Raw genomic sequence first — 25,193 nt, forward strand, 5'->3', positions numbered from 1 at the left:
AATTCGTGAAATAGGAAAGACAAGGCTCGGGGTACTAAGGGGGATGATTTAGTAGACACTAAGTTGGTACTACCGGCAAGACCATCTCAGACTGAATGGGTCTTAACTGGCCGTCTCAATCTCTCCTCCTGCCTCTGAGTCCACCCCATCTGGACTCCACTTAAAAATTAGCACCACCAGCCCTCAGGTGCTCAAGCCAGAGCTCTGAGCTAAGAACAGTCTTTAGTAAATGTTAGTGCAGAGGCCGTGTCCCCCACTGGTCTTGGACCCTCCCCTTAGAGTGGAGAGGTCCTGCTGGGGGAAGAGGCCTCACAGGAGCAGGAAGCATGGGGCAAGCCCCTTTGTGGTCTCAGTTCTGCCTTCTGCAAAACGGGGAGATTATACGCCAGACAAGACCACGCAGAAATGTGTGATGGTTTTGACCTTAAAGATCCTCTAAGAGGAGAGACAGTCATGGGTGGACACCTGCTGGGTGGACACAGTAGGATGGGTTTGGAAAACTGTCAAACAGTCTGCACCCCACAAAGATTCCAGGGTGGCAAAGAAGGATGGGGAAGGGGTGATTTTACGGTGGACCCAGCAAAATAAGAGAAACCGTGGGAAAGAGGGAGAGAAGAGGAGAGGGAGAGGAGGTCTCCATGCAAAGCTGAGCTGGCCCTTCGGGAGAGAAAAAAGCATCATGCTGAGTGGAAGGACGAAGGTTTGGGTGATTGCAGGATGGCCGAGGCGTCTGAGGTGAGGATCCACTGGGGCAGGCTTGTCAGGAGAGAGCACAGCCTGGCCTTGCCAGCTGCCCCGGGCGGCACAGTCCCCACCAGGAAGACCCCCGGTGGTCCCCTGGGGCGAGGGAGCAAAGCAGCCCGTCATTGCCCACTCTGTATTCCAACGCCCCCCAGGAATGCTGCTGTTGACTGTGGCCGTCTCTGCTTCTGGGTCTTTCTTAGAGAGTGGGGGCAGTCCTGAGCGCTTACCTGGCTTGGACCCCGAGTCTCCAGAGAGGAAGGCATTTGTCTTCTCAGGGATGGTAATACCCTACCACCACTCAGAACAGCTTCTTCCCTGCCATCTGGGGTTTGGCAGAACACACTGAGATTTTTTTTCCCCTCGGGATCTGAGAGCCCCAGGACACCATCAGCCCATCGAACATTGATGCCCCATGGTGGCAGTCCTCCCGGGAGGAAGGCGCGAAATAAGTGCGCACATGCGTGTGCGTGTGTGCGTGTGTATGTGTGTGTGTGTGTGTGTGTGTGTAGGGGGCTCTGCATCTGTCTCTTCCTCCTTCCATTGCCCCCTCACCACCACCCTGCAAAAGGAGCCTCTGACAGCCTGACGGGGGATCTGTGTGCCCCCGGGCGCTGCTGTCTGGTGGCCCATAAGTTTCTGGATTCGCCTTTTCCAAAAAGCCTCCACACAGGCTGGACCCGCTCCTACCCTGGCCCTCAGCTCTCAGCCATGGCTTTTCAGGTTTTTAAGAATTGCCTGGAGAGCTTGGGGAAAATGCTGATTGCCAGGTTTCGCCTCTGCATATTCTAGTCTGTAGATCTGGGATAGGCCTCAGGGGTCTGCATTTTACCAAGCCATCTCACAATTCTTACAAGGGGCCCTCGAGGACCTGGGGTGTAGACTCCCCACCCCACGGCCCAGGTGACCTCTCACAAGGTCCTCCCCATCATGCCCTCCCCCTCCCCCACCCCATCACCCATCCCCTCCCCGCCCTGCCTCCCTGGTGGCCTGTGGCAGATTTACTCCGCACTCCCAGTCTGCGGCTGGCATTTCCACCTGGCTGAGTCTGGGGCTCTGGGCTCATTACTGGAGCTTTCAGCCGCAGCCCCGAGCGAGCCAGTGAGCAGGCTGCCGGTCACCTGAGTGAAGGCCGGGAAACTAGGCCATCGTGCTTGGCCGAGCAGATCCCACTTTCTCCCAGCTGCTCCACTGCTTCCTTCAGCTGCCCTCGCCCCCTGCCATGGTGCCTGGGGCCTCCCACCCCCTCAGAGGCCTGAGGCACCCACCCCCGCAGAGCAGTGGGACAGAAGGCACAGAGGCTCTGGGAAAGACGCCACAGAGGGCCTCAGAGGCCCCGCAGCAGTGGGATGGACAGACTGACGGGGCAAGTCCTGGGCAGCAGCTGGGCGCCTGGCCGGGGCACCAGGGGCCAGCCTGGGGTCCTCTGGGTTTGGCCAGCCTGGGGCACACCACCCTCCCTGGTGGTCTCCACACGTCTGGTAGGGGCAGAGATGAGCTTGTGCAGCCCACTCCCCCCACACACCCGGGCCACCCTGTCCAGTCCGTGGTGTTCTCCACCTCCATGTCCTGTTACTTTCTGCCTCTCTCCTCTCCTTCCTCTTTGTCTGTCTGTCTCTTTCTCTGTCTCTCCCCAATTCTGTCTCTTGTTCTGTCTCTGTCTCTTCCCTGTTTTGTGGGTCTTTCTTGCTTCCCTGTTCACCTCCTTGCCCCACTTTTTCTGTCTCTCTTGCCTTCTCTGTCTCTATGTCTTTGTCCTCCCTGTCTTTCTCACCAGACTCTGTATCCTCTGCGTCTCTCACTGTCTCCATCCCTGTCCCCACGCTGCCCTTGCCTCCCGGGCTCTAGCTCCTGGTCCCCTCGCTGCCAGTCCGCACCCACCGGTTTACCTCCTCCGACCAGCCTCGTGGTCTGGGTCAATCATGCACGATCTCTAACTCCTGACTGTGTTGGGCTGGGGGACACGTGGATATGGGTCCCATGATGCTGCTCTCAGGGCTCACCTGCCACCTGGGGAGGACCTAGGGAAGAGGTAACATGCTGCTGAGAAATCAAGAGTGACCTCTCCCAGGGCTAGACCCAGAGGCTTCCACCACCAGCTGCCCTCTGGGGGTTTTCAAAGGAAAGCCCCCAGGACGGGGGGGGGGGGGGGGGGGGGGGGGGGGGGGGGGGTATTTGGCCTAGAAGGCCCTTCCTGATTGGTCACTGGGACCCCAGGCCCGCCCCCAGCAGGGCGGGTTGTCCAGCGGGATAGGGAATTGCACCTTGCACACTGCTCCTCAGTTTCCTTGGGTTGAGGGAGGTTCAGGGGCCCACCTCTCCTCAAGACCCCTCCACCCCTCCCCCGCCCCCAGCTGCGTGGTGGACGAGATGGACTTCTCCAGCATGGAGCTGGACGAGGCCCTGCGGAAGTTCCAGGCTCACATCCGCGTGCAAGGGGAGGCCCAGAAGGTGGAGCGGCTCATAGAGGCCTTCAGGTAGGACCCCCTTCTGTAGCCTCCCTCCCCTCCCCCAGCCCTCAGAACACATGCCTGGGGGCACGTGGGACCGGAGATACTGGGGAGGGGGGGGCAGCGGTTAGTGCAGGGCTGGGGAGAAGCCCTTCTGGTGAGGCAGCGGGGGTGGTGGGCTGCGTGGGATGGAGGGAAGGGAAGAAAAGGGACAGGAGCCCTCAGCCCTTGAGGTCGTTAGGCTGGAGTAGCGCTGGGCTCCCCAAGTGGACTGCGGGTTTCTCCCTCATCCTGCTTCTGTGCAAGGTGATGGGCTCCACGGGTGTGCGACACCTGCCCCGTCCTCTCAGTGGAGAAGAGGACCAGTCTAGAGGGAAGCTAACCACCATTACGGACCGGATGCCCTTGGGGAACCAGCTTACGGCCCCAACAGCCCCCAGTCTCTGGAGTTCAGGGACCGGGGGATGAGGGGTTGGGGGGAGAGGATGTAACTGGGCAACCCGCTCCATGTCCCCCCGACAGCCAGCGCTATTGCATGTGCAACCCCGAGGTGGTGCAACAATTCCACAACCCCGACACCATCTTCATTCTTGCCTTCGCCATCATCCTCCTCAACACCGACATGTACAGCCCCAACATCAAGCCTGACCGCAAGATGATGCTGGAGGACTTTATCCGAAACCTGCGAGGTGAGGAGGAGGGGGAGCAGGGGTGAGGCCACAGCTCGGACCCCCGTCTGTTCAGCCTTAATTCTGTGAGCCTGATTCCACTGGAGATGGTCACCCCAGCAGCCAAGGGCACGGGGACGCTGCTATCTGGTCTTGGTCACACATAGCAATCTGGGAAGGCTGCTTGAGTGCCAGGCATCTGGTCAGTTTACAGGAGCCATTGCCACCATCCTAGACCTTGGGCGGGTACCCCTTGTCCTCCACGGAACGCCCTCCATGGGCTGACCTCTAGGTGCGGGCACCACAGCCAGTGCCGAGGTATACCAGCCTGCACAACATACAATGACATTTAGGTCTTAGGTCTGCTTATGTCCGCCTTGCAGATGTCATGCAGCCACCAGCCAAGTCCTTCCCTAAATGACATTGTGCAGCCCCTGGCAGGGATCAGAGCAAAGCTGGCAGGACGGGATGTGTGCTCAACTGGGTTTTTTTTCTTTTCTAGCATTTAAGAAATCAAAGCCATACATGCACGTAATTTAATAAAGTCAAATAATTCCACAAGGCTTGCTACAAAGTTCATCCCTGCCCTTGTCACCACTCTCCTTCCTCAGAAGCAACCAATCTCAATTTTGTTTTGCTGTATATTATATGTCTTCTATAGCGCTAAACAACATACTTCTGCTTCTTTTCTTATGCCTTTTTTCTAATTAGTATAAAAGCCGATTGTAAGGTGTATAAATCTGAGGGCTTGAGGAATGCTTGAATGTATGAATATACATGTGTGTGATCATAGCCAGCTCACGATCTAGATCATTTCCCTGATCCCAGGACCGTCTCTCCCATCCTGTCCCATTCAGCACCCCTGCCCAGGTACAGCTCTCCTAACTGCCATCCCCGCTGACCAGCTGGGCCAGTTCTTGAACTTCTTACAGGTGGGATTAAATAGTACACACACTTTGGTTCATTTTATACTTTTGTTCTTTTTATATGAGACTTGTTCATTTTTTAATCTTAAGTATTATTAATTTCTGTCTTAATCAGTTCAGGCTGCTGTAACAAAATATCACAGACTGGGTAGCTGATACACAACAGACATTTATTTCACACTGTTCTGCCCGCTAGGCCACCCAAGATCAAGGCGCTGACCAAGTTGGTGTTTGGTGAGCACCCACTTCCTGATTCTGGCTGGGCCCATCCACCTGTGTGCTCACATGGCGGAAGGGGTGGGGAGCTCTTCGTTGTTGTTGTTGTTGTTTTAATGACACTAATCCCACTTATGACAACTCTATCTTTATGACTTCCACACTTTCTAAAGGCCCCACCTCCTCATACCATCCATTTTGAGGCTTAGGATTCCAGCCTATGCATGGGGAAGGGGGACACGAACATTCCGACCACGGCCATGTCCTGTTGCAGAATCCAAGGATTAGCTCTCTTTCATCCACCATCCCCAGCCCACCCCACTAAGACGACACTGCGTTTATATTATTAAGACATAAACACAGTCCAAAGGTGAGTCTGGAAGGATGTCATGATTACAAAGTCTTTTTGTTTCTGCTTTCCTTGGAGTGAAGTGAGCACTTGTGTTCTTCTTCTCTTTGCTTAGCTCTTTAGGTACACGCTACTTATTTCTCTCCAAATTCCCCATCCTAAGTATCACGTCCCTCTCAACCCATTGAGCCCAGGGAGGTGTTCTTCTTGGAGTCTCCCTCCCGGAGCCTTTAGCTGCTCCAGTCTGCATGGGATCCCTTCCCCCATCATCTGGGGCCCCCCTTCACCTTGCTTCTATGTTCGGTCCATAGTTCCTAGATTTTATGGCTTGCTCATTTCTTTTTTTTTTTTAATTTTTTATTAACATATAATGTATTATTAGTCCCAGGGATACAGGCTTACACACTTCACAGCACTCACCATAGCACATACCTTCCCCAGTGTCCATAACCCCAACCACCCTCTCACTATCCCCCTCCTCCCGGCAACCCTCAGTTTGTTTTATGAGATTAAGAGTCTCTTATGGTTTGTCTCCCTCCCGATCCCATCTTGTTTTTCCTTCCCTACCTCCCAAGCCCCCAACTTTGCTTCTCAAATTCCTCATATCAGGGAGATCATACTATAATTGTCTTTCTCTGATTTACTTATTTCGCTCAACATAAATACCCTCTAGTTCCATCCATGTCATTGCAAATCGCAAGATTTCATTTCTTTTGATGGCTGCATAGTATTCCATTGTATATATATATACCACATCTTCTTTATCCATTTATCTGTTGATGGACATCTAGGTTTTTTTCCACAGTCTGGCAACTGTGGACATTGCTGCTATAAATATTTGGGTGCACGTGCCCCTTCGGATCACTACGTTTGTATCTTTAGTTGTAAATACCCACTAGTGGTTTGCTCATTTCTAATTCACTTCCATAGAAAAGGGGCACAGGGGGCAAACTTTCTGAGAACCTGTGTGTCTGAGTATAGCTTTTTCTACCCTCACTCTTGATTGGGAGTTTGGCTGGGAAAAGAATTCCAGATTGGAAACAGGGAACTCAGAATTCTTAAGGTGCTGCTCCATTGTCTTTTCACGATGGTGCTTCTCTGCCATTCCAATTTGTCTCCTTTTGCATATTAATTTCTCTCTCTCTCTCTCTCTCTCTCTCAGAAAATTCACAGGCTCTTCTCTTTGTCCTTTGTGTTCTAAATTTTCATGACTTTTCACCTCCATTTGGTTCTTTTTTAAAAAACTGAAGTGTAACTGACATCCTGTTAGTTTCAGGTAAACAACAGAGTGATTTTTATACACTGCGAAAGCAGTCTAGTTACCATCTGGCACCGCCCAAAGTTACTACAATGTTATTGACTCTGTTTCCTATGCTATATATTACATCCCTGTGATTTAACTTATTTGTAACTGGAAGTTTGTACCCCTTAATCCCCTTCACTTATCTTGCCCACCCCCAACCCACCTCCCCTCTGGAGGTGTTCTCTGTATTTATGAGTCTGTTTCTATTTTTGTTTTGTGTGCTCATTTGTTTCATATTTAGAGCCCACATATAAGTGAAATCTTATGGTGTTTTTCTTTCTCTTTCTGACTTGGCTTCACTTAGCACAGTAACCTCTAGGTCCACCAATGCTGTCATAAATGGCAAGATTTCATTCTCTTTTATGACCAATATTCCATTTTATATATATGTTACATCTTCTATATTGATCCTTATTTCAATTCTTCCACATCTTGGCCACTGTAAGCAATGCTCAGTGGACCTGGGGTTGCAGATATCTCTTCAAACTGGTGAGTTTCTTTATAGTTCTTTTCTCATCTCTTGTGCTAACACTAGGTTGATCCTTTAGTCTAGAAATATGTCCTCCAATTGTCGGGAAGTTTTCTTAAATATAGTATTTGATCATCTCCCCATTTTGTTTTCTCTGTGCTTTCTGGAATGCCTATTGTAAGGATGTTAGATCTCCTAGTTTGATCTTCTAATTTTTACAGCTTTCTATTTGCCATCTTTGTCTTCCTGTTGGACTTTTTTTTTTTTTTTAAGATTTTATCTACTTGAGAGAGACAGAGAGAGCGAGAGAGAGCAGGAGCTGCGAGGAAAGGGAGAAGCAGGCTCCCCGCTGAGCAAGGAGCCCAATGTGGGACTCGATCCTGGCACCCTGGGATCATGACCTGAGCTGAAGGCAGATGCTCAACCCACTAAGCCACTCAGGTGCCCCCTGTTGGACTTTCTTGAAGATGTCTTCCGAGTCTCCTCCTTAAGGTTTTCACCTTACCTGTCATGTTTTTCATTTTCAAGAACATTTTGTTCTCAAAATGTTCCTCTTTTCTGGGATTTTACTCTTGTTTTTTAGATGTGGTATCTTCTTACATGTCTCTGATGGTATTTATTAAGTTGTTTCTCCCTGCTTGTCTCTATTTCTTCTGGCTTCCTTTTTCTGATTCCCTGTCCTTTTTCTCTTTTGCTTTATACACTTTACATATATACATGATGAACCTTGGCTGTTCTCTCATATTTAAGAATGAGCTAAAAGGCTGATTAAAAACTATAAGTATGGGGCGCCTGGGTGGCACAGTGGGTTAAGTGGGTTCAGCTCAGATCACTATCTCAGAGACCTGGGATAAAGCCCCGCATTGGGCTCTCTGCTTCGCAGGGAGCCTGCTTCCTCCTCTCTCTCTGCCTGCCTCTCTGCCTACTTGTGATCTCTGTCTGTCAAACAAATAAATACAATCTTTAAACATATATATATATATATATATATATATATATATATATATATATATATGTATAGGCGGGAGCTGCTGACCAGTGGGCTTTCTCATAGGGTGATTTAGTTGAGCTGCTTCACTGAGGGACCCCTACGGCAGCATCTTCAGATTTTTCTCATCTGCCTGTTGATTTCTCAGAAGAGAAACGTCTGATCTGTTGCCCAGAGGGTATGAGTCTGGCTGCCTTCGTTCTGAGATCTTCTGGGTCAATAGGACTAAGAGGGTCTCTTAATGTATAGACATCAACTCCATGCCCTAGTTTTCAGCACGGACTCCCACCTTTGGCTGGGCTTGCCCCCCACCCCCAACAGAGTTCCTATCTCACCTCTTGCAGAGGACAAACCCTCAGTCGGCTGCCAGAGTGGAAGAAGGGACAGGGAGATCTAAATGCTTTCTAGACTGATGATCGAGCTATGATCCTATGTCCAGCCCGACTTTACCTCTACTTTCAAGGATTCCTGTTGCCACATTCCAGAGCCTTTTGGTGGTTCTGTGGTGTATGGAGTGGCTTCTAACCTCGCTGCTGGCTTCACATTCCACTCTCTCACGTTTGCCAGTCCGGCTCATTAGTCCACTTCCCAGGTCATGTGGTGCCATTGTTTCTTCCCTGCCCTCTTTTAAAAATCCTCCCTTTGACCAGAATGTTGAGGAGGAACAGCGGTGTATGACCTGCTGTCTTCAGCTGGGAGCCTCTGTGGGTTCAGTCTTGGTCCCTGCTCTTTCTTGCCCCCAGCCTGATGTCTTTTAGGCCCTCAGGGGTGCTGCATGGCTAATGTGTCTGACTTGAAGAACCAAGGTCAGATGGAGAAGAAACAAGGTTGATACAAAGAGTTGCTTGTAGAAGGTATAATATCCTCTCACTAAGTTAGAAAATCTCTGAGCACACTTGCCAAAGTTGCTTTATTTTCCACTTTTCTCTCTTGTAAGAGAAACATATAGTCATTAAAAAAAATAAAAGCTTTAGAAAAGGTAGAAAGAAGAAATTTTTTATTGCCTCTCTTTCTACCTCCGGAAGAAATTTGTTTCCATGCTGGTCAATTTCGTGCTACTATTTTTTTGTTGCCAGAGTGTAATGACTGTGAAGTAGGAGATGGATGTCAGGTCTCCTCCGCTTCTCTTCACCTGATGTCTAACCACCACCACCTCCCACGCTCCCAGTGAGGGAAGAATTGTGTCATACATGCAGCAACTAATCATGGGGCACCAGGCCTCTGTGTGGAGGGGTGCGGAGGGTCCAAGAGGGAGGAGATCCAAGAGAGAACAAGCTAGAACATCAGCTGTCAAGAGACTCTCATGGTGGGGACAGGGAGCGGGGTGGGGGTAGACAAATGCACGGAGGATAAGAGAACTACAGAAGCAAGGCACTGAGCAGGAGCATGGAGGCTGTATTTGGGGATGGGGAAAGAGGCAGGAGTGGGGAATGGAGGTTCCGGTCATGGAACAGCAGGAGATGAGGCTGCAGTGTGTGTTATATTATAGTATTCTGGTGCCTGGCTCAGGAGTCTGTCCTTAATTCAGTAGGTAAAGGGAGTTGTCACTGAAGGCTTTGGAACAGGGACAGGGGCAAAATCAAGGCCACCCTTGAAGAGACTCAGTCTGGTAGGGTTTCCCCTCTCTGGCTCCTGGCCTCTACGACCGCCCACCCTCCCTCCGCTGCCTCCCTGACCTTCCCTTCCCTGTCCATTGCTGGTAGGTGTGGATGATGGTGCCGACATCCCCAGGGAGCTGGTGGTAGGCATCTATGAAAGGATACAGCAGAAGGAGCTCAAGTCCAATGAGGACCACGTCACGTATGTCACCAAGGTGGAGAAGTCCATCGTGGGCATGAAGACAGTAAGTGCCCCCCACAGAACAGCACTCACCCCATGGGGGTCGCTTCCCATGGCTGCCAAGCCCCCCACCTTGAGCCTGCTTCTGTCTCCTGTGTGACATCTCTTCCCATTCTCCTCCTTCCCTTTCAGAAACACTTTTGCATTATTTGGTCACTTCATAGTGATTGAATTCCCACTGTGTGGCACCCCCACACCCACACCATTTCCTCTTGCCTCATTTCCTCGTGGCTACCAGCCACCACAGCATGAGGGCTTGAGCTGAGGTGTTGGGAAAGACTGGCCAGTGATCTAGGGTTGAAGCATCCGGATGGCCCGATGGGGAGACTAAGGATGGGCGGGATGCTGAGCGTTCCTGAATGGTCCTAATGAACAGAAGACAGGAAAGAGCTAAAAAGCCTTCTAGACTCTGGTGTCCCAACCACTGGCTGCCCCTCAGTTATGACCTATGTCACAGGCAATATGGTCCATGCTGGTAATGATGCTTTATAGATTACTACTCACACATCAGCAGAGGCTGTTCATGCCATAAATATAAAGGATGTAGAGTGGGTTCTGGTATTTCTTTCAACTTTCTCCTCCTAAATTGCTGACCCAGAAGCAACATGGGGATGTCATCTGAGCTCTGCACTGGGCTCCTCTGCACTGGGATGGTCCTTTTTGCCCAGACCCTTGATTGCTGAGGTCTTTTTTTTTTTTTTAAGATTTTATTTATTAGTTTGACAGAGAGTGAGAGCACAAGCAGGGGGAGTGGGAGAGGAAGAAGCAGACTCCCCACTGAGCAGGGAGCCCAATGTGGGACTCTATTCCAGGACCCCGCGATCATGACCTGAGCTAAAGGCAGACGCTGAACTGACTGAGCTCCCCAGGCACCTCCATTGCTGAGGTCTCAGCATCTGCCTGGTCTGCAGGTGCCACTGCAGTAGACTGTTACACACGGCAGATCCAAGGCCTCCCGGCCATCCCCTCCCTCCGGCATACTAGGATTTGGTGTACAGGGGACAAGGGGACGGAGGTGCAGCCCTGCAGCCGGCAGCCTGGGTCGTGGAGGGGCCCTCCAGAAGGTCTTAGAGGGAAACGGGTCGACGGCGGCCATATTTGAACAACCTGGAAGCTCTTTTCAATGGCCACGCCCCTGCTCCAGGTGCTGTCTGTGCCCCACCGCCGCCTGGTCTGCTGCAGCCGTCTCTTTGAGGTGACAGATGTGAACAAGCTGCAGAAACAGGCCGCGCATCAGAGGGAGGTGTTCCTCTTCAACGACCTGCTGGTGGTGAGTGGACTGGCCGGGCCGGGACACCCTGCGGCCCCTCCTCAGCCTCAGCCCTGTCCCTGGGGACCTCCTTCAGAATGCTGTAGTTATTTCTCTCTTTTGGTGGCTCCAGTGTCTCCAGGGCCCAGCTGGAGGAAGGGCGCTGAGGAAGCATTTGTGTATTGAGCAACTGGCTAAGTTTCCATTTTCCTTGGGGAGGGAGATGGAAATAACTAAGAAATTAACAAGATATTATCAAATTGGGAAGAAGGTGGGATAAAAGCAAGCAACGGTGAGGGGGGATTTGGTGCAGTTTGTTTCTGTTTGCTACTTGGGCTACTCAGGGAGGGGATTCCTAAGGAGGCCACATGAGTTGAGATGTAAGTAATGAGAGTAGCCCAGCCACGCAAAAAGCTGCAGGGAGGGTTGCGGCCCCGGGATAGCATGTGCAAAGGGCCTGCAGGGGGACTGAGCTTGCCCTATTCAGGCCACGGAAAGGAGGACAGTAGGACCCAGCATAAAGCCAGAGTGAGGCCTGGAAAAGATGGGGAGAGGCAGGGAGTGTGGGCTGGCTTCTTCTAACTGCGGTGGGAAGAGCCACTGAGGAGTTTAGCAAGTTAAAAAAAAAACACCATATTTTGAGATAGTGTGTATTTATATACATTTGTATACACGCATGTGTATGTGTGTGGACACATATATAGCAATGTGTATGCGTGTGTGTATATAGAAACATGTGAATATGTGTGAATGAAACTAAGTGTACAAGCGTGTTCACATTTCTTTGTATGCACTCGTGTGTTCCCCAGTGCCCCGTGCGTGTGTGCACCCGAGCACACACACACACGTGCGCTGTCAGTGCTTGTCTCTGTCCCTCTCTGAACAGATTCTGAAACTTTGCCCAAAGAAGAAGAGCTCCTCCACATACACCTTCTGCAAATCAGTCGGCCTGTTGGGCATGCAGTTCCATCTCTTTGAGAACGAGTGTAAGTCTCCCGCAGACCCGGAGACGTGGCAGAGGCAGTTTTGGAGGGGAAAGTTGGAGGCTGGAGGGAGGAGGAGGGGACAAGGGCCCCAAAGTCCCTGGTCATTCTCCCCACGGGGCTGCCTCTAGCCTCCCCTGCTGTTGCTCACGGCCACGCGGGCCTGGGGTCTCCTTTCCAGACTACTCTCACGGCATCACCCTGGTGACCCCACTTTCGGGCTCTGAGAAGAAGCAAGTGCTGCATTTCTGTGCCCTGGGCTCGGACGAGATGCAGAAGTTTGTGGAAGATCTGAAGGAGTCCATCGCTGAGGTGACGGAGCTCGAGCAGATCCGGATAGAGTGTAAGGGCCACGGGGTGGGGGGGGGGGGGGCGGGGCGGGGGGGGGGGGGGGGGGGGGGGGGGGGCTCCCTGTCAGCAGGGAATGGAGGCTGCTTGTGGCAGGAGTCTGACTCCTGCCCCTGCCCTGGAGTGAATGCGGTGGGGTGAGCTGGCCGCTCCCGTCTTCCGAGCCCTGCTCCAGGCCCACTGCATCTGCTCCCATTTCTTCACAATTGAAGTGGGGGCTCGCTAGAGCGCGCACACCTGTGTGCACACCCACCAGGCTGTGGGGCTGCATGTGGACCCCCGGAGCGGAGGACCGGCTGTGTCTGGCCAGCGCGGCTGAGCCAGCCGAGCAAGGCAGCCATGCCAACCTCAATGGTCTGTGTGCCCAGGGGAGACAGAGACCTCTGGATCCAGTCTGGCTCACACCTTACATCTGTCTGCTTCATTTCGTTCATCTCTTCTCATCTAGAATCGTCCCCCAACTTTATTTTTTCACCATATGGTCTTTTTGAAGGGTCCTGCCTGGTTTTCTGACTCTCCCTCATCTAGGAGCTGTCTTTTGATTCCCCTAAGGAATGCCTGGATTCTTGAGTACTCCAATTCAGGCGTTTTAGAAACTCCATGGGCCTCTCTGAAGGGGGAGGTGGTTTGCCAGGTAACTTGGTGATTGAGGAAGGGAGCAGCAAGGGCCCACAAGCTGTGCCCACTTGCAAGCTTTTCCTGCAGGAACATCGCCCTTGGCTTCAGACTGCCTTTCATGGGAAATCAAACAACCGTGGATTCAGAAACGAAAAGATCAGATAGATTTCGGGTCTGCCTTCTATGGTCAGTTTGTTGGAAAGTGCTTCTAAATTAACTTAAACCCATTAGGCAATAGGAAAAGCAAAGGGACTTTGGGGGCAAGGCAGCAACGGGACAGGCCAGTGCTTTTTAACAGCGTTTTTGGAGCACCTACTACATGCCGGGGCAGTTTGCTTACAGCGCTCACAGTGATGCTGCAAGGTGGTGCTCGTCCCCAGTTTACAGACCAGCCTCCGGGGAAGTTAAGGGATGTGTTTAACATCGGGCATCTTAGAAGTAAACGTGGCACTTGCATTTTAGGTCTGCTTCTGAGGTTCATGTACTTTCTACTCTAACATTGACGAAAGAGGTTCCGTTTATAATAGCATAAGGAAACAGCTCAGTCAGGTTGGAAGAGGAGCCGACCAGCCCAGACTGTAGGGCTCGGAGGTGGGGGGGTGGAGTGTAAATTCCCCTGCTGTACTCTGCTGGCATGCTTGAGCTCAGCGGCGGGACCGGAGGCTCTGACATGCCACCTTGGCTGCTGATCTTGAACATTCTCAAGGACACACCCTAAAAGGTCACTTCTGTCATTGTCGAAATGTTAAAGATGGCTCTGCGCCGCCCCGGGGAGGCACAGTGCATTGCTGGAAGAGGCCCCTTTGCCCCCACCCGCCTGGGAGCAGCATACCCAGCCCTCCCAAAGCACAAAGGAGTAGATATTGCCAGAATCCGTCTATCAAGAGCAATGTCCTTCCCTGCTGCCCAGAGGGCAGGGGAGCAGGGAGAGAGGCTCACTCACGTCTGGCTCCTCCTCTTCAGATGCAGAGAAGGGGAAGCAACAGCTAAGAAAAGATGAAGCACGAGCAGGGAGGGAGGGAGGGAAGGAAATAGACAAAGGAAAATGGAAACAGCAGAGCCACCGTTTATTCCATGCCCGGCGCTGGGCTGCGTGCTGGCCCTCTTCTGTTATCTGATCCTTGCTGCCACTGCCCATGAGTCAGGGAGGCTTGTCCTCATTTTACAAATAAGGAACCAAGCTGAAGGAAGTTGTCCAAGTTCATACAGTCAGTGAAAAAACAAGATTTGCACTAAGTTCCTCGGACTCCTATAATTACAATGCTAATTTCTCCAAAGCCAAGACAGCCCCTCTCCGGGGAGCGACAACCCTCCGCTCAGCAGAAGTATGAAGTATGGACTGATGGTGTGATTCAGGCAGTCAGGACAACCTGTGCTGGCTTGGAGGTTTGCAGTCCAAGGCCCTGGATTATAGACAACTAGGGACACAGGAAATGGGACCCAGGAGAGCAGCTTTAATAAAAGGAACCTGAGTTGTATCTCCTGGAAGAGAGACCCTGAAGGAGTGATTGAATCATGTCTGGACCAGGCTTACAGTGTAGTGAGAGGAATCAAGGTTGAGGGCAAGGCGGATGTCCTGGGGGTTGGGCAGCCACCGACATTCTCAGGTGGGGAATCTCCTCCCTGGGGGAGCTCAGCCAGCTGGGCAGGCTCTTTCCCATCAGGTGCAAGGGACGCAGGCTGGCCCCAACCGTCACTAAGGTCCTCTGTGCCAGGTGATTCGTCCGTGTTGTCATAAAAGCTAACATTCACTGAGCACTTGCCATGAGCCGGGCCGCCTCCTAAAGGGCTTTGGTGCATTTCCTCTTGAAATCCGCTTACCCACACTTGGAAGTGGGTACTGCTGTCCCCTCGAGTGAGGCATGGAGAGGTTAAGTAAGTTACCCATAGTCGCACAGCTAAGAAGTCCCAGAACCAGGATTCAAACCCAGACTGCCCGCTGCCCTCTCCGCCTCTTATGCTGCCTCTATGACACTGGAGCCGCCGTTAGCATCCCCACAGACAGAGCAAGAAACTGTGGTTCTGGTGGGTCTCTAATTTGCTGTGAAGAGGGTGCCAGACTCAGGCCACATGTTAGAGCCTCGGTCAGGGAGCAGCCCCTCTCCCTGTTCTCTCCTTACTCCTCTCCCATCTCACTGTGGTTGAGGTTGGGTTCCTCTCCATCCTCTAGGGGAGCTGGAGAAGCAGCAGGGAGCAAAGACGCTCTCCTTCAAGTCCAGCGGGGCGCAGGTGGACCCGCAGTCGAAGCAAGGATCGCCTACAGGTGAGCCCTGGTTCCACTCTAGAGTCCCAAACCCCAGGCCTGTGATGGCCCTGGGCCCACAGGGAGGCCACTCTCCGCCCCCAGCCCTGGGTTCCTGGGGAATTGGGATGAGGGAAGTGCTCATTCCCATGGTCATTTCTTTCTACTCAGAGCTCCAGGCTAATCTCACGGGCCTTAGTAGTGGGAGTGAGGAGGACAACAAGGGAGGAACGTGGCCATTTACATGCTGCCCTGAGGCCCTGGGTCCCTGTGAAATGTCACTATCCTCCCTAGAGAAGTGGGGCCAAGAGCCCAGACGCCTGGCCCCAGTGGGGGAGCCTCCCATGCACGCACCCACCCTGCATCCAGACTCCCCGGGGACTGCTGGGGTTCACTGGGGGGTGGGAGGTGTAATAAAGTAAAACAGCTTGAGAAAAATTACTGCCTATGATGGGAGCCCAGTGAGGAGGACGGCAGAAGGATCTGGAAATCTTGGTCTGCCAGTCGAGTCTTTTTCCTAATGAGCCACAAGTGCTCCAGGCCAGAGTCAGCCCACCCCAACATCCAGATAAACCTTCAAACCCGTTTTCCCCCGTGGTTTCTTCAGACTGACTTATTCACTCCAGACGACTCAAGCCGGTTTCAGATTTTGTTATCAGCTCAGGCCATGTTCTCTAGATCTGCTTCCTTTCTGCCACTGACATCTTCCTACTTTCTACCTCTTGGCCTTCACCTTACCGTCCCCCACCGCAGGGAGAAGTATCACCGCCACCCCCTCTCTGCAGTCCCAAATAAAAATCAGAGGCCAAGATGGCATAAGAATGAACTCCATCCATGAACAGACCTCCAGTAAACCATCCAGAACTGTTCACTGGTTAATTAATTCAGCCATTTATTCTTACATTTAACAAACCCTTATCAAGTGCCTGCCGTGTGCCCCTTGCAAGCACTAGAAGACCAGGTCCAGCAAGACCGTGGCTTGAGCCGAGACACTCTGGTGGGTTTCATGCTGGGCCCCGGCCCCCGGTGACAGCTGTGACACCACGATGCTGGGCCAGACGGTACTGCAGGCCTTGGTCACTCTGGAGATGGGATTCCTTTCCCAAGCAAGACCTGAGGCTCCTTTAGCTGCACGGGGATTCTCACTGTGACGTCATCTTCCTTGTGTGGGTTTGGCCTGACATCGCGCATTCATAATTCTCCACCCGGCCTGAGTGTCCAGCCAGCCCCTCCATTTCTATCAGGTCATAGTACACGGGTCACTGCTTGTTTGCACAGCTGTGTAAACTCCAGAGGCAAACCTCAGCTGTGATTAATTACTTGACATCCCACCCCACTCTACAGCTCAGCCTGCCTCTTTTGGAAGCTGCACCCCCTGGTCAGGCCAGGATGCCTGTCTCCAGGGCCTGGTCCATCAGTCACCTCCTGCTTGGGGTTCTTCTTGGTCCCAAACAATGGCATAGCTCCCTCTTGTGCTACAGAGAGCAGAGAGATGGACCCAGCAAGGGAACTTGCGCACATGGGAGCGCACATGCACCGACACACACATAGACACACATGGGCACACAGCAGTCAGAGGGGCTCCCCAAAGGGGCTGTGGGAGACCTGATGAAGGCCAGGGAGGCAGCCGGGACTGAGCCAGAGAAAGCCACCACACTGTCCCTGGAGGCCCGCAGGGTTCCTGGTGCTGTGCCAAGCCAGTCAGAATGCCCTGTAGGGCTCACACAGCCACGCTTCCCACGCCAGGCCCTGTACAGGCCTCAGTTTACTGAATCCCCACCCCAGAGCTAAGTAGCGGGGATAGGAACACAAAAGGAACACTGCCTGTCCCTCAAGGGGCCTGCACTGGTCAGGGACAGGTTAACAGCGGAGCCTCCCTGTGTTACTGAGAGCCAATGGCACCATGAAGCTGACTTTCACTGTCCCTATTGGGGAGGCTTTGACCATGGGTAAACGAGACTCAACACTGCTCACATAAAAACCATCAGAGATCCTGTAGTCTGCATGCCCAAGGGCACACAGCAACCAAGGGGCAGAATTGGGCTCTGCCTTCAGGTCCACCGCCCTGGGGCTGCGTCCCAGTCAGGAGTGGCACAGTACCCGGAGTCTTCTGTCCACACCAGCTAACTGCAAGGATGCTTGGTATCAGGTCGGGTTGCGGGGGGCCGGGGCGGGGCGGTGGCTAGGAAAGGCAGAAATTTGTATTGGGTTGGGTAGAGAGTGAGCCCTGTGCTCTTTGCATTCAAAGCCAAAAGGGAAGCGGCGCTGGGGGAGAAGCCAGTGGAGAGCACGGTGGAGGTAAGTGGACGCCTGGTCGCCCAGGTGAGTGGTTCCGAACCCCTGCTTGTCCTTCTTCTCACTGTCTCTGTTGTTTCTCTTCTCAGGTATTAATCAATGCCTCCCCAGCCCGACTCACCATTTTACCAATTTCAAGAGATACAATTAAAAGTTACTGCTAGCATGGGTAATGCCACTGTTCCAGCGCCTAATTAAACCACAGCCCTCTCTGCCCATTCCCCGGCCGCGTGCTCTCCGAGGCCGAGCTCCCAGACTGACACCTGCAGACGATGCCCATGATGCCTCCGTAGCGACTCTGCTCACAGCCCCCCAAACCACCTCCCCAGCAGACTGCTCACTGATCCCCTAATACACGCTCTAGCAGGGAAGCCACCGGTCCTTCCCCGTGGGGTGTCTGTCCCCCACAGGAGGGAGCTTGGGCCCCTCTGGAGACTCACTCCTCACGTCCAGCCCTAGGGCCCACTTCCGGGGCGGACCCTGCCCGCCCAGCTGCCTCTTGGGACAGTTGGAGAACAGAGACAGGGGGCAGCTGAGAGTGGGGAGCTCCTCCCTGGACCCGCCCGTCCATTTGTAAAGCGGCCCATGGCGTAGGGGTGCATGTGGGAGCCAGTGAGGGAGAGCAGGGTTGGGTCACCTTGGGGATTTCCCTGGGGGGACAGCAGAGGTATCCGAAGACTCCCCACGTGGGAGGGGGATTCCCTCCCAAGCCACACAGGGAGAGGCTGGGGAGGTAGCCGCCGCAGCTAGTCCTTGCCAAGCCCCCAAGTGGGGGGCCTACTTAGAGCCCCCTATAAGCTCCCCTGGGCCCCAGTCCTCCCCCATTCTCCCCTCCCACCCCAGTGAACCCCTCACTCCTCTGCCAGGCCTCTAGGGATGAATAGCTTCTCACACACAGACACCTCCTTTCCCAGACCCACCCCCAGCTGGAGGAGCCCCCACTTAGAGGGAGGGAGGAGCCTGCCCACCATGATGCCCCAGGGGAGCCCAGCTTCTTCCCTCTTTTCCCATGGCCCCCACCCCCCACACACCTGGGTCTGGAGGAGGCACCTTTACACGGAGGAGCTTCCTGCCCCAGCAGCTGACAAGCCCCCAGGGTGGGTATCCCATCCCGTGTCCCCTCTTCTCCCCATCTTCCTGCAGCTGCCCATTCTCTAGCCTTGCACAAGGCTCCCAGCCGTCGGGTTTGTTCTCCCAGCTCTGCCCTGCCTTAGCCTGGCTGCCTAGGGAGCACAAGCCATCTGATGGCCGATCCCCCCCCCCCCCCCCCCCCTGCCAGAGGGCCACGTGGCTATCTGCAAGGCTGCCACCCCCAGCTAGCCCGGGGCCCTGCCAGCCTCTGCTCCCCTGCACAGAGGGCAGCCTCGCTGCCCCCAGCCTCTCAGCTGGACCCCAAGCTCTCTCGTCCTCTGCCCTCTCTCCGGCACTGCCTGGCCGAGCCCCTCTGGCAGGCGCTTCTCCATCTTCTCCGAGCTGTTCTGACCTGCTACTCATGATCCATCCTCTCTCTCTCTCTCTCTCTCTCTCTCTCTTCCCCCGCTCTCTCTCTGTTCTTCCATTAGCAGGGAGGTAAGAAGGGGGTCAGAATGAAATGTTTTGCTGTCACTTCCTGCTTCTCACTTACCATTAAAGATAAGGAATCCAGGCTGAGGTGGAGAGAAGGGAGGGCCAGGCAGTGGGGGGGGGGGGGGCCGGAAAGTAAGGGGTGAGGAGGGGGCGGAGATGAGCCAAGAGCTGTGGGTTGCGTGAGGGAGGGGTGCGGGCCGGGAGGAGGAAAAGGAAGTCCAGTGAGTCTGGACTAGGGCAACTAGACACCAGCTGTAAAATCTGGGGGAGCAGGAGAGCAGAAGGCCTGCCCCCACTCTCTAGGCCACTATTCTCTTGGGGAGTAACTCAGAATACAGGCAGGTGGAGAAAGGAGCTGGTCCCCTCCAGCAGTGGAGGGCAGAAGCCTTCTGCCAGAGTGGGGATGGCAGAGGCAGAGGGCTCCCCAAGAAGAAGGTGGGCCCCAGCTATGCCCTCAGCCTACCCTGTGTCTCAGCAGAGCACTGAGGGACTGGGGGGGGGGGCTCCTTCATTTGACTGGGGGGAGATGGATCTCAGCCTAGAAAATGCTGCCAAGGCTGGAGGCTGAGAGTGAAGAGGAGAGCCTCCAATGTGCTGAGCACAGCAGGGTTTGTGGCTATTGAAAGGGTAGACAAAGCAGGGGCTTGGGGGACTGTGGAGAGGGAAGCAGCCCATGAGGAGTGCTTGGGCCCAGAAGGGGGGGGGGGTTCCAGAAATTGTTTCCTGTGCCAATAAATTCGGTTAGGAACCCCTGGTGTACAGCTCCGAGATGGGCATCTTGGTCTAGACCTGGCAATCAGGACTCCTCCACTCCAGCCTTGATGTCCCCCTCTGTGCTCTGAGAGCCCATCCTGGGTGGTGGTGGCCCAAAGACAGTAGGATGCCTCAGAGTGAAGGGTGTCAGCCACCTCAGAGGGCCAGGGGTTAGAAGGGGTTTGTGTGGCAACATTTGCCACACATTCCCCATGGGGAGCTGGAAGGTGAGGAACTAAACACATCCCACCCCCCAGAAGGCTTGAGCTTCTTTTCTCCCATTTCCCCAACCTCCCCCTGCTAGGGAGAGGAGGCCAGGTTGGTTCAGAGTGACCTCCATGGGTCGAGGGAGGGCATAACGATTAGAGTCCTTTCTGAGGATCCTCTCCTGCAGTGGGACAAATTTAACCAGGATGCAGGCTGGCCCAGAAAGGCAGCTGGGGACTGAGCTCTGGCCTTGGCTATCTGGGTTGCTTTTAGATTCATGGTTTTGGCCCTGGGGAAATCTAGGAGGACAGGGTAGGTCCAGATCGTCCCTTCAGAGGCCCCCAGTGTTCTGGGTTTGGGCTCCTTTGTGATTCAACAGGGCTGGTGAAGCTTCCCCTTTAACAAAGGGAGGAGGGGGCTTGAAAGGCTCAAAGATGATGGACTGTCCCTGTGTCTGGTCTCTGTTTGTCCTCGCCATAGCCCTGGGAGGCAGGGAGAAGGCAAAGACCATTGTCCTGTTTTCTAAGCTCAGAGGTTAGTAGAGAGGGAAGTAGAGAGAGGTTTACCCGTGAGATGTGACTGCAGAGGCCTGCAGAGCCCCAGGTGAGGAGAAAGGCCTGAGAGCCGAGCTCTCTGGACCACAAAGGGGGCGGCCCTTCTGTATGGCAGCCGGAGTTCCTCCAGGCCTGTGGGGAGGCAGCCAGCCCGGCTCGGCTCGAGGTGAGGGCTGGAAGCTGCCGAGGGGCCCAGGAGACGAGAAAGGGCTGGGGAGGGAGGCTCAGGGTAGCCAGTCCTAGCAGCTGGGAATTAGTCTTGTAACATTTCATGCTTCTCTGGCTGTTTCTAAACTAGGTGTCAATTCACAACAGGCTTCAAACGTCTCAGCACAACCCCGGGCTGGGGGCCGAGAGGGGAGCGCCAGCGCCGCCGCCAGACCCGCAGCCTAGCCCCTTGAGGGAGCAGCCCCCGCTGCTGCCGCCGCTGCCACCCACACCCCCTGGGACCCTGGTGCAGTGCCAGCAGATTGTCAAGGTCATTGTCCTGGACAAGCCCTGCTTGGCCCGCATGGAGCCCCTGCTGAGCCAGGCCCTCTCCTGCTACGCCTCGTCCTCCTCCGACTCCTGTGGCTCCACACCCCTGGGTGGCCCAGGCTCCCCCGTCAAGGTCATCCACCAGCCTCCGCTGCCCCCGCCCCCACCCCCATACAACCACCCCCACCAGTACTGCCCACCAGGTTCCCTGCTGCACCGGCGCCGCTACTCCAGCGGCTCCAGGAGCCTGGTGTAGACTTTGTTCCCCACTGCGCTGCTGTCCTGGAACGGCTGGCCAGTGGGGGTGGGGGACCCTTAGCTGCCCCCAGCAGCCCCAACACTCCCTCGCTCGCTGCTCCCCACACTCCGGCACAATGCACTCCTGGCCACTGCTCACCATCATTTTGGAAAGAGATTCTCAATCCCAGGCGCCTGGGTCGGCCTCGCCCACCATGCTTCCCTTGGTCCTAAGCACCCCTTCTCCCTAATCTGGGCACACCACTTCACTCCTGGGGCCCGACACAGCAAGGGACCCCTTCGTCCTGTTACCATTCTGGCCCCTTGGGCCCCAGACTGAGTCTGTCGGGTCCCAGGCTTCAGGCCAGGTGGGGAAAGCAAGGGGTGGGAGGCTTCCTCTTCAGCAGCCCCCAAGCGGACCCCCTAACCCTCGGGGGATGTTGGCTGTCCTGGTCACATCCTCCCCCTCCTCCCAGGGCCTTCTCCCACATTCTCAGGAGCTGGGCCCTGCCTGTCTGGGGCTTCTCTGACGTCAGGAAAGTTCTGAAGTTAAGAGGGAAAGGGAAAGGGAGCCCGCCAGCAGAGCTGTGGAATCATAAGGCCATACAGCCACCAAACACACCTTTTAAAAGAGTTTTCTAGTTCTCTAGTCCCAGATAGTGCCCAGCCAAGGCGAAATGCAGAGGTGAAGACTTAAACATACTCATCTGAACCAGGCTCTTCCAGCCTGGAAGCAGACACACAGAGAAGTGGTGGTGATTGCCCAAGGGACGGATACAGCCAGCAGAGGTAGAATTCAGACCTAAGTCAGGGTTCCTTCTGGAATGGCTGTCGCGGCCCCCATGAGAGGTTTGGAGACAGAAGCAGGCGAGAGAAGCAGGTGCTATAAAGGCACCGGCATTCCTCCTGCTGCCATTCCCAACCAGCCCGGCAGCCTTTAAATCCTGCTCCCTGTGCCTCCTCCAGGAAGGCTTCAGACCTGCCTCCAGGAGGCGTGGCTGAAAGATCCCCCACACCATCACAGTTGCACAGGAGAGCCGAGCAGGGCTCACTGACTGCTGAACAGGGCCCACCAGAATCAGAGTGTCTGCTTTTGTGAGGCCCCGCGGAGCCGAGGCACTCAAAGCCCTTGGGCACTACAGTGGCCTGCCCCATCCCAGTCCTTTCAGGAAGTATCTGCCCCAAGTCAGGCCAGGCTCTCCAGTACTGTGCCAAGAGTTCATTGCTGTCCTTCGTTAAGATCCCTTCTCACTTGAAGCCCATTAGCAAAGCCTGCCAAGACAAGGAAGGGACTATTGGCTAGGGCTAAAGTGAATCTGCGTCGCCCTGACGCCTACCCCGTGCCCCAGAGGGAGTGCCCCGAGCCAGCTAGGAGACGCAGCATCCTCCCCCACTCTCAGAGGTTCCAGATGACCTAGTTTCTAATGTGTGTGTGCGGTCACCCAGACGTCACATGATGTCACCCAGTGAGTTTATTTCTGGCTCTGTCTTTGTCAGCCCCGTTTTCATAACTTGTGACCAATTTGCTGCCGCCTCCCCGGGTGGCTGCCCAGCTGATCTCCTGTACTTGTCTCTCCCTGCCACCCCCCAACCCCCCGCCCCGTGCCTTTCCTGTAACAGGTGGCTACAGTCCTAGCCTTCGGAGCAGAGTGGCTGACAGATGGAGCCCACAGATTCAGTCACCTCTGGTGCCCTTGACCAAGGCAGGGAATGCCCTTAAAAAAAATGCAGGCCTAGACAACAGGAGTCAGGGTTGGGGGGACTCAGTGGGGGGAGTGGATGAACCTTGAAAGAGGGGCCAGGCCGAAAGAGAGCGATAATTACACTGGGTGGCAGGGAAGCTGCCTTAGGACGGAACAGGAGCTCTGAGATGGCAGTGTTCACTGGGTAGGGACCGTGAGTGCCAGGGACCGCCGAGAAGGGGCACCATCACAACTGCTGGACCCCTATTACCTGCTCACCCAGTGCTTCTGGTTGGAAAGTGCCCTCCTCTCTGTTGATGGGCACACAACCTCCGTCCCAGCTCTGCTGTGGCCCTGACTTTCCAGGCCGGGCCCAGCAAAGGTTTAGGGCTGAAACCATGCCTGGAGCCTCTCTCTGAAGACCAGACGCCCAGGCACCACAGGGTCCCTTCCCCAGGTAGGGGCTTACCCGCTCTCACTGGGGTGGTTTCCCTGAGCCCCACTGGCAGCGCAGGGAGGCCTGGCCTAGGAGGCAGATCAGCCTGGGTCAGCGGCACCTGGAGCCAAGCCTGGGATCTGAGGGGCTTTTAATTCCTGATGGCCCCCCTCAGTGCAGGAAAGCCAGACTTCCCACTGGCTCTAACTGCCCTCCTTCGATCAGCCAACAAGCTGAGGTTGGGACCCACCTCATTCCCTGTCCCCAGAGAGGTGGGACAAGCCTCCTGCTCCTCCCCATGGCAGCGTCAGGCCCCAGCCCTCCCAGAGGGCCTGGCTGGATGTGCAGTAGGGCTCCCTGCTCCCCGAGGCAGTGGGGGGGGGGTGCAGTGGAGTGCTGACTGGGCCCCCAGACACAGTGTCCTGAGCACATCCCCCATGACCCCAGGATGGGCCCACTGGATCAGCTCTCTAGGCCTTACTTTAGGGGACCTGGGCCCCCTCTCAGTGGTATCCATCCAGTCCCAGCTTCAGAAGCAGGAATGGGAATGATTAATAGTTTTCCCACACAGTTTTTTTTTTTTTAAGATTTTATTTATTTATTTGAGAGAGATTCATTGAGAGAGATCACAAGCAGGCAGAGAGGCAGGCAGAGAGAGAGGAGGAAGCAGGCTCCCTGCTGAGCAGAGAGCCCGATGCGGGGCTCGATCCCAGGACTCCGAGTTCATGACCCGAGTCGAAGGCAGCGGCTTAACCCGCTGAGCCACCCAGGCGCCCCTCCCACACAGTTTTGAGCAAGTCCCCCACTGGAGCTGGAACAAGCCCCCGCCCCCACCCTGGCAGCTTGGCCTGGAAGCCTGCTAGTCTCCAAGACATACTTATCAATCAGACCTGGGCCCTGGACAACCCCCCCACCCCCCGCCGACTGAACCCTGTTCCCCCACAACCTGCCAGAATGTCTCTTTGCGTCCAATAGGCTTCCCTGGTAGCCATCTGTCCATCTGTCCCTGTGTCCTGCTGTACAGACCTTCTTGCTGAACATCCCCCCACCCGCGCCCCAGCCCCCCGCATCTGCCCCCTCTCCTCGTTGGAGAGAAACCTCTCTAGGGAAAGGCAGGATGGCTGCACCCAGCGATGAATCCAAATGGCAAATATTTTGTAACAAAATAGCCCAGAGGTATTTTATCTGTTCAATTCATAGAGTTTTAGAGATTATATTGAAATTTGTCACTTGAGCAAATTGCGTTGGTTCCGTTTCTCTCAGAGTGGGGTCCTACCTTGGGTCCAAGCGTCCGGTTGGCCAGAGTCCGAAGCCAGAGGCTGCTGTGCAGCCCTCAGCCCCGAGGGCTTTGGGGGGCAGCTAGACTGCCAGGCTGCTCTCCTCTGGCCACAGCGGTGTCATCTCTGACCCCGGGATGGGGTAATTCGGTGCCACCATAGGACACGGTTAGGAAGCCCCATCCGAAATAAAAAAGAGTTGGGGGCCTGTGCGGGAGTCATAGGATGGGTCAGAGCTGCGGGTGCAGGGCCGGGCAGCTGACCCCAACACTCAGTGCTGCCACACAGTGCGCATGCGGATACACGCGTTCCCACAAGCA

At 54.6% G+C, this 25,193-nt stretch overlaps 1 protein-coding gene across 6 annotated transcripts in view; it reads left to right on the plus strand.

The window, feature by feature from the left end:
• Positions 1 to 24,844, plus strand: part of IQSEC3 (IQ motif and Sec7 domain ArfGEF 3) — a 102,495-nt gene extending 77,651 nt beyond the window's left edge. The window contains exons 6-15 of one of the 6 annotated variants that reach the window (XM_059403836.1): positions 3,096 to 3,218; positions 3,714 to 3,880; positions 9,814 to 9,953; positions 11,094 to 11,219; positions 12,085 to 12,184; positions 12,363 to 12,524; positions 15,318 to 15,410; positions 17,638 to 17,687; positions 17,774 to 17,853; positions 21,080 to 21,170. In XM_059403836.1, coding sequence (XP_059259819.1) covers positions 3,096 to 3,218; positions 3,714 to 3,880; positions 9,814 to 9,953; positions 11,094 to 11,219; positions 12,085 to 12,184; positions 12,363 to 12,524; positions 15,318 to 15,410; positions 17,638 to 17,687; positions 17,774 to 17,848 — 1,036 coding nt within the window. In that variant the 3' untranslated portion in view covers positions 17,849 to 17,853; positions 21,080 to 21,170. Of the gene's footprint in view, positions 1 to 3,095; positions 3,219 to 3,713; positions 3,881 to 9,813; positions 9,954 to 11,093; positions 11,220 to 12,084; positions 12,185 to 12,362; positions 12,525 to 15,317; positions 15,411 to 17,637; positions 17,688 to 17,773; positions 17,854 to 21,062 lie in introns of all 6 variants that reach the window. The other 5 variants (XM_059403835.1, XM_059403833.1, XM_059403834.1 and 2 more) reach the window with 5 other exon arrangements.
• The last annotated feature ends 349 nt before the right edge of the window (positions 24,845 to 25,193 follow it).

The sequence above is a fragment of the Mustela nigripes genome, chromosome 6, assembly GCF_022355385.1.
Source record: "Mustela nigripes isolate SB6536 chromosome 6, MUSNIG.SB6536, whole genome shotgun sequence".
Taxonomy (NCBI): Eukaryota; Metazoa; Chordata; class Mammalia; order Carnivora; family Mustelidae; genus Mustela; species Mustela nigripes.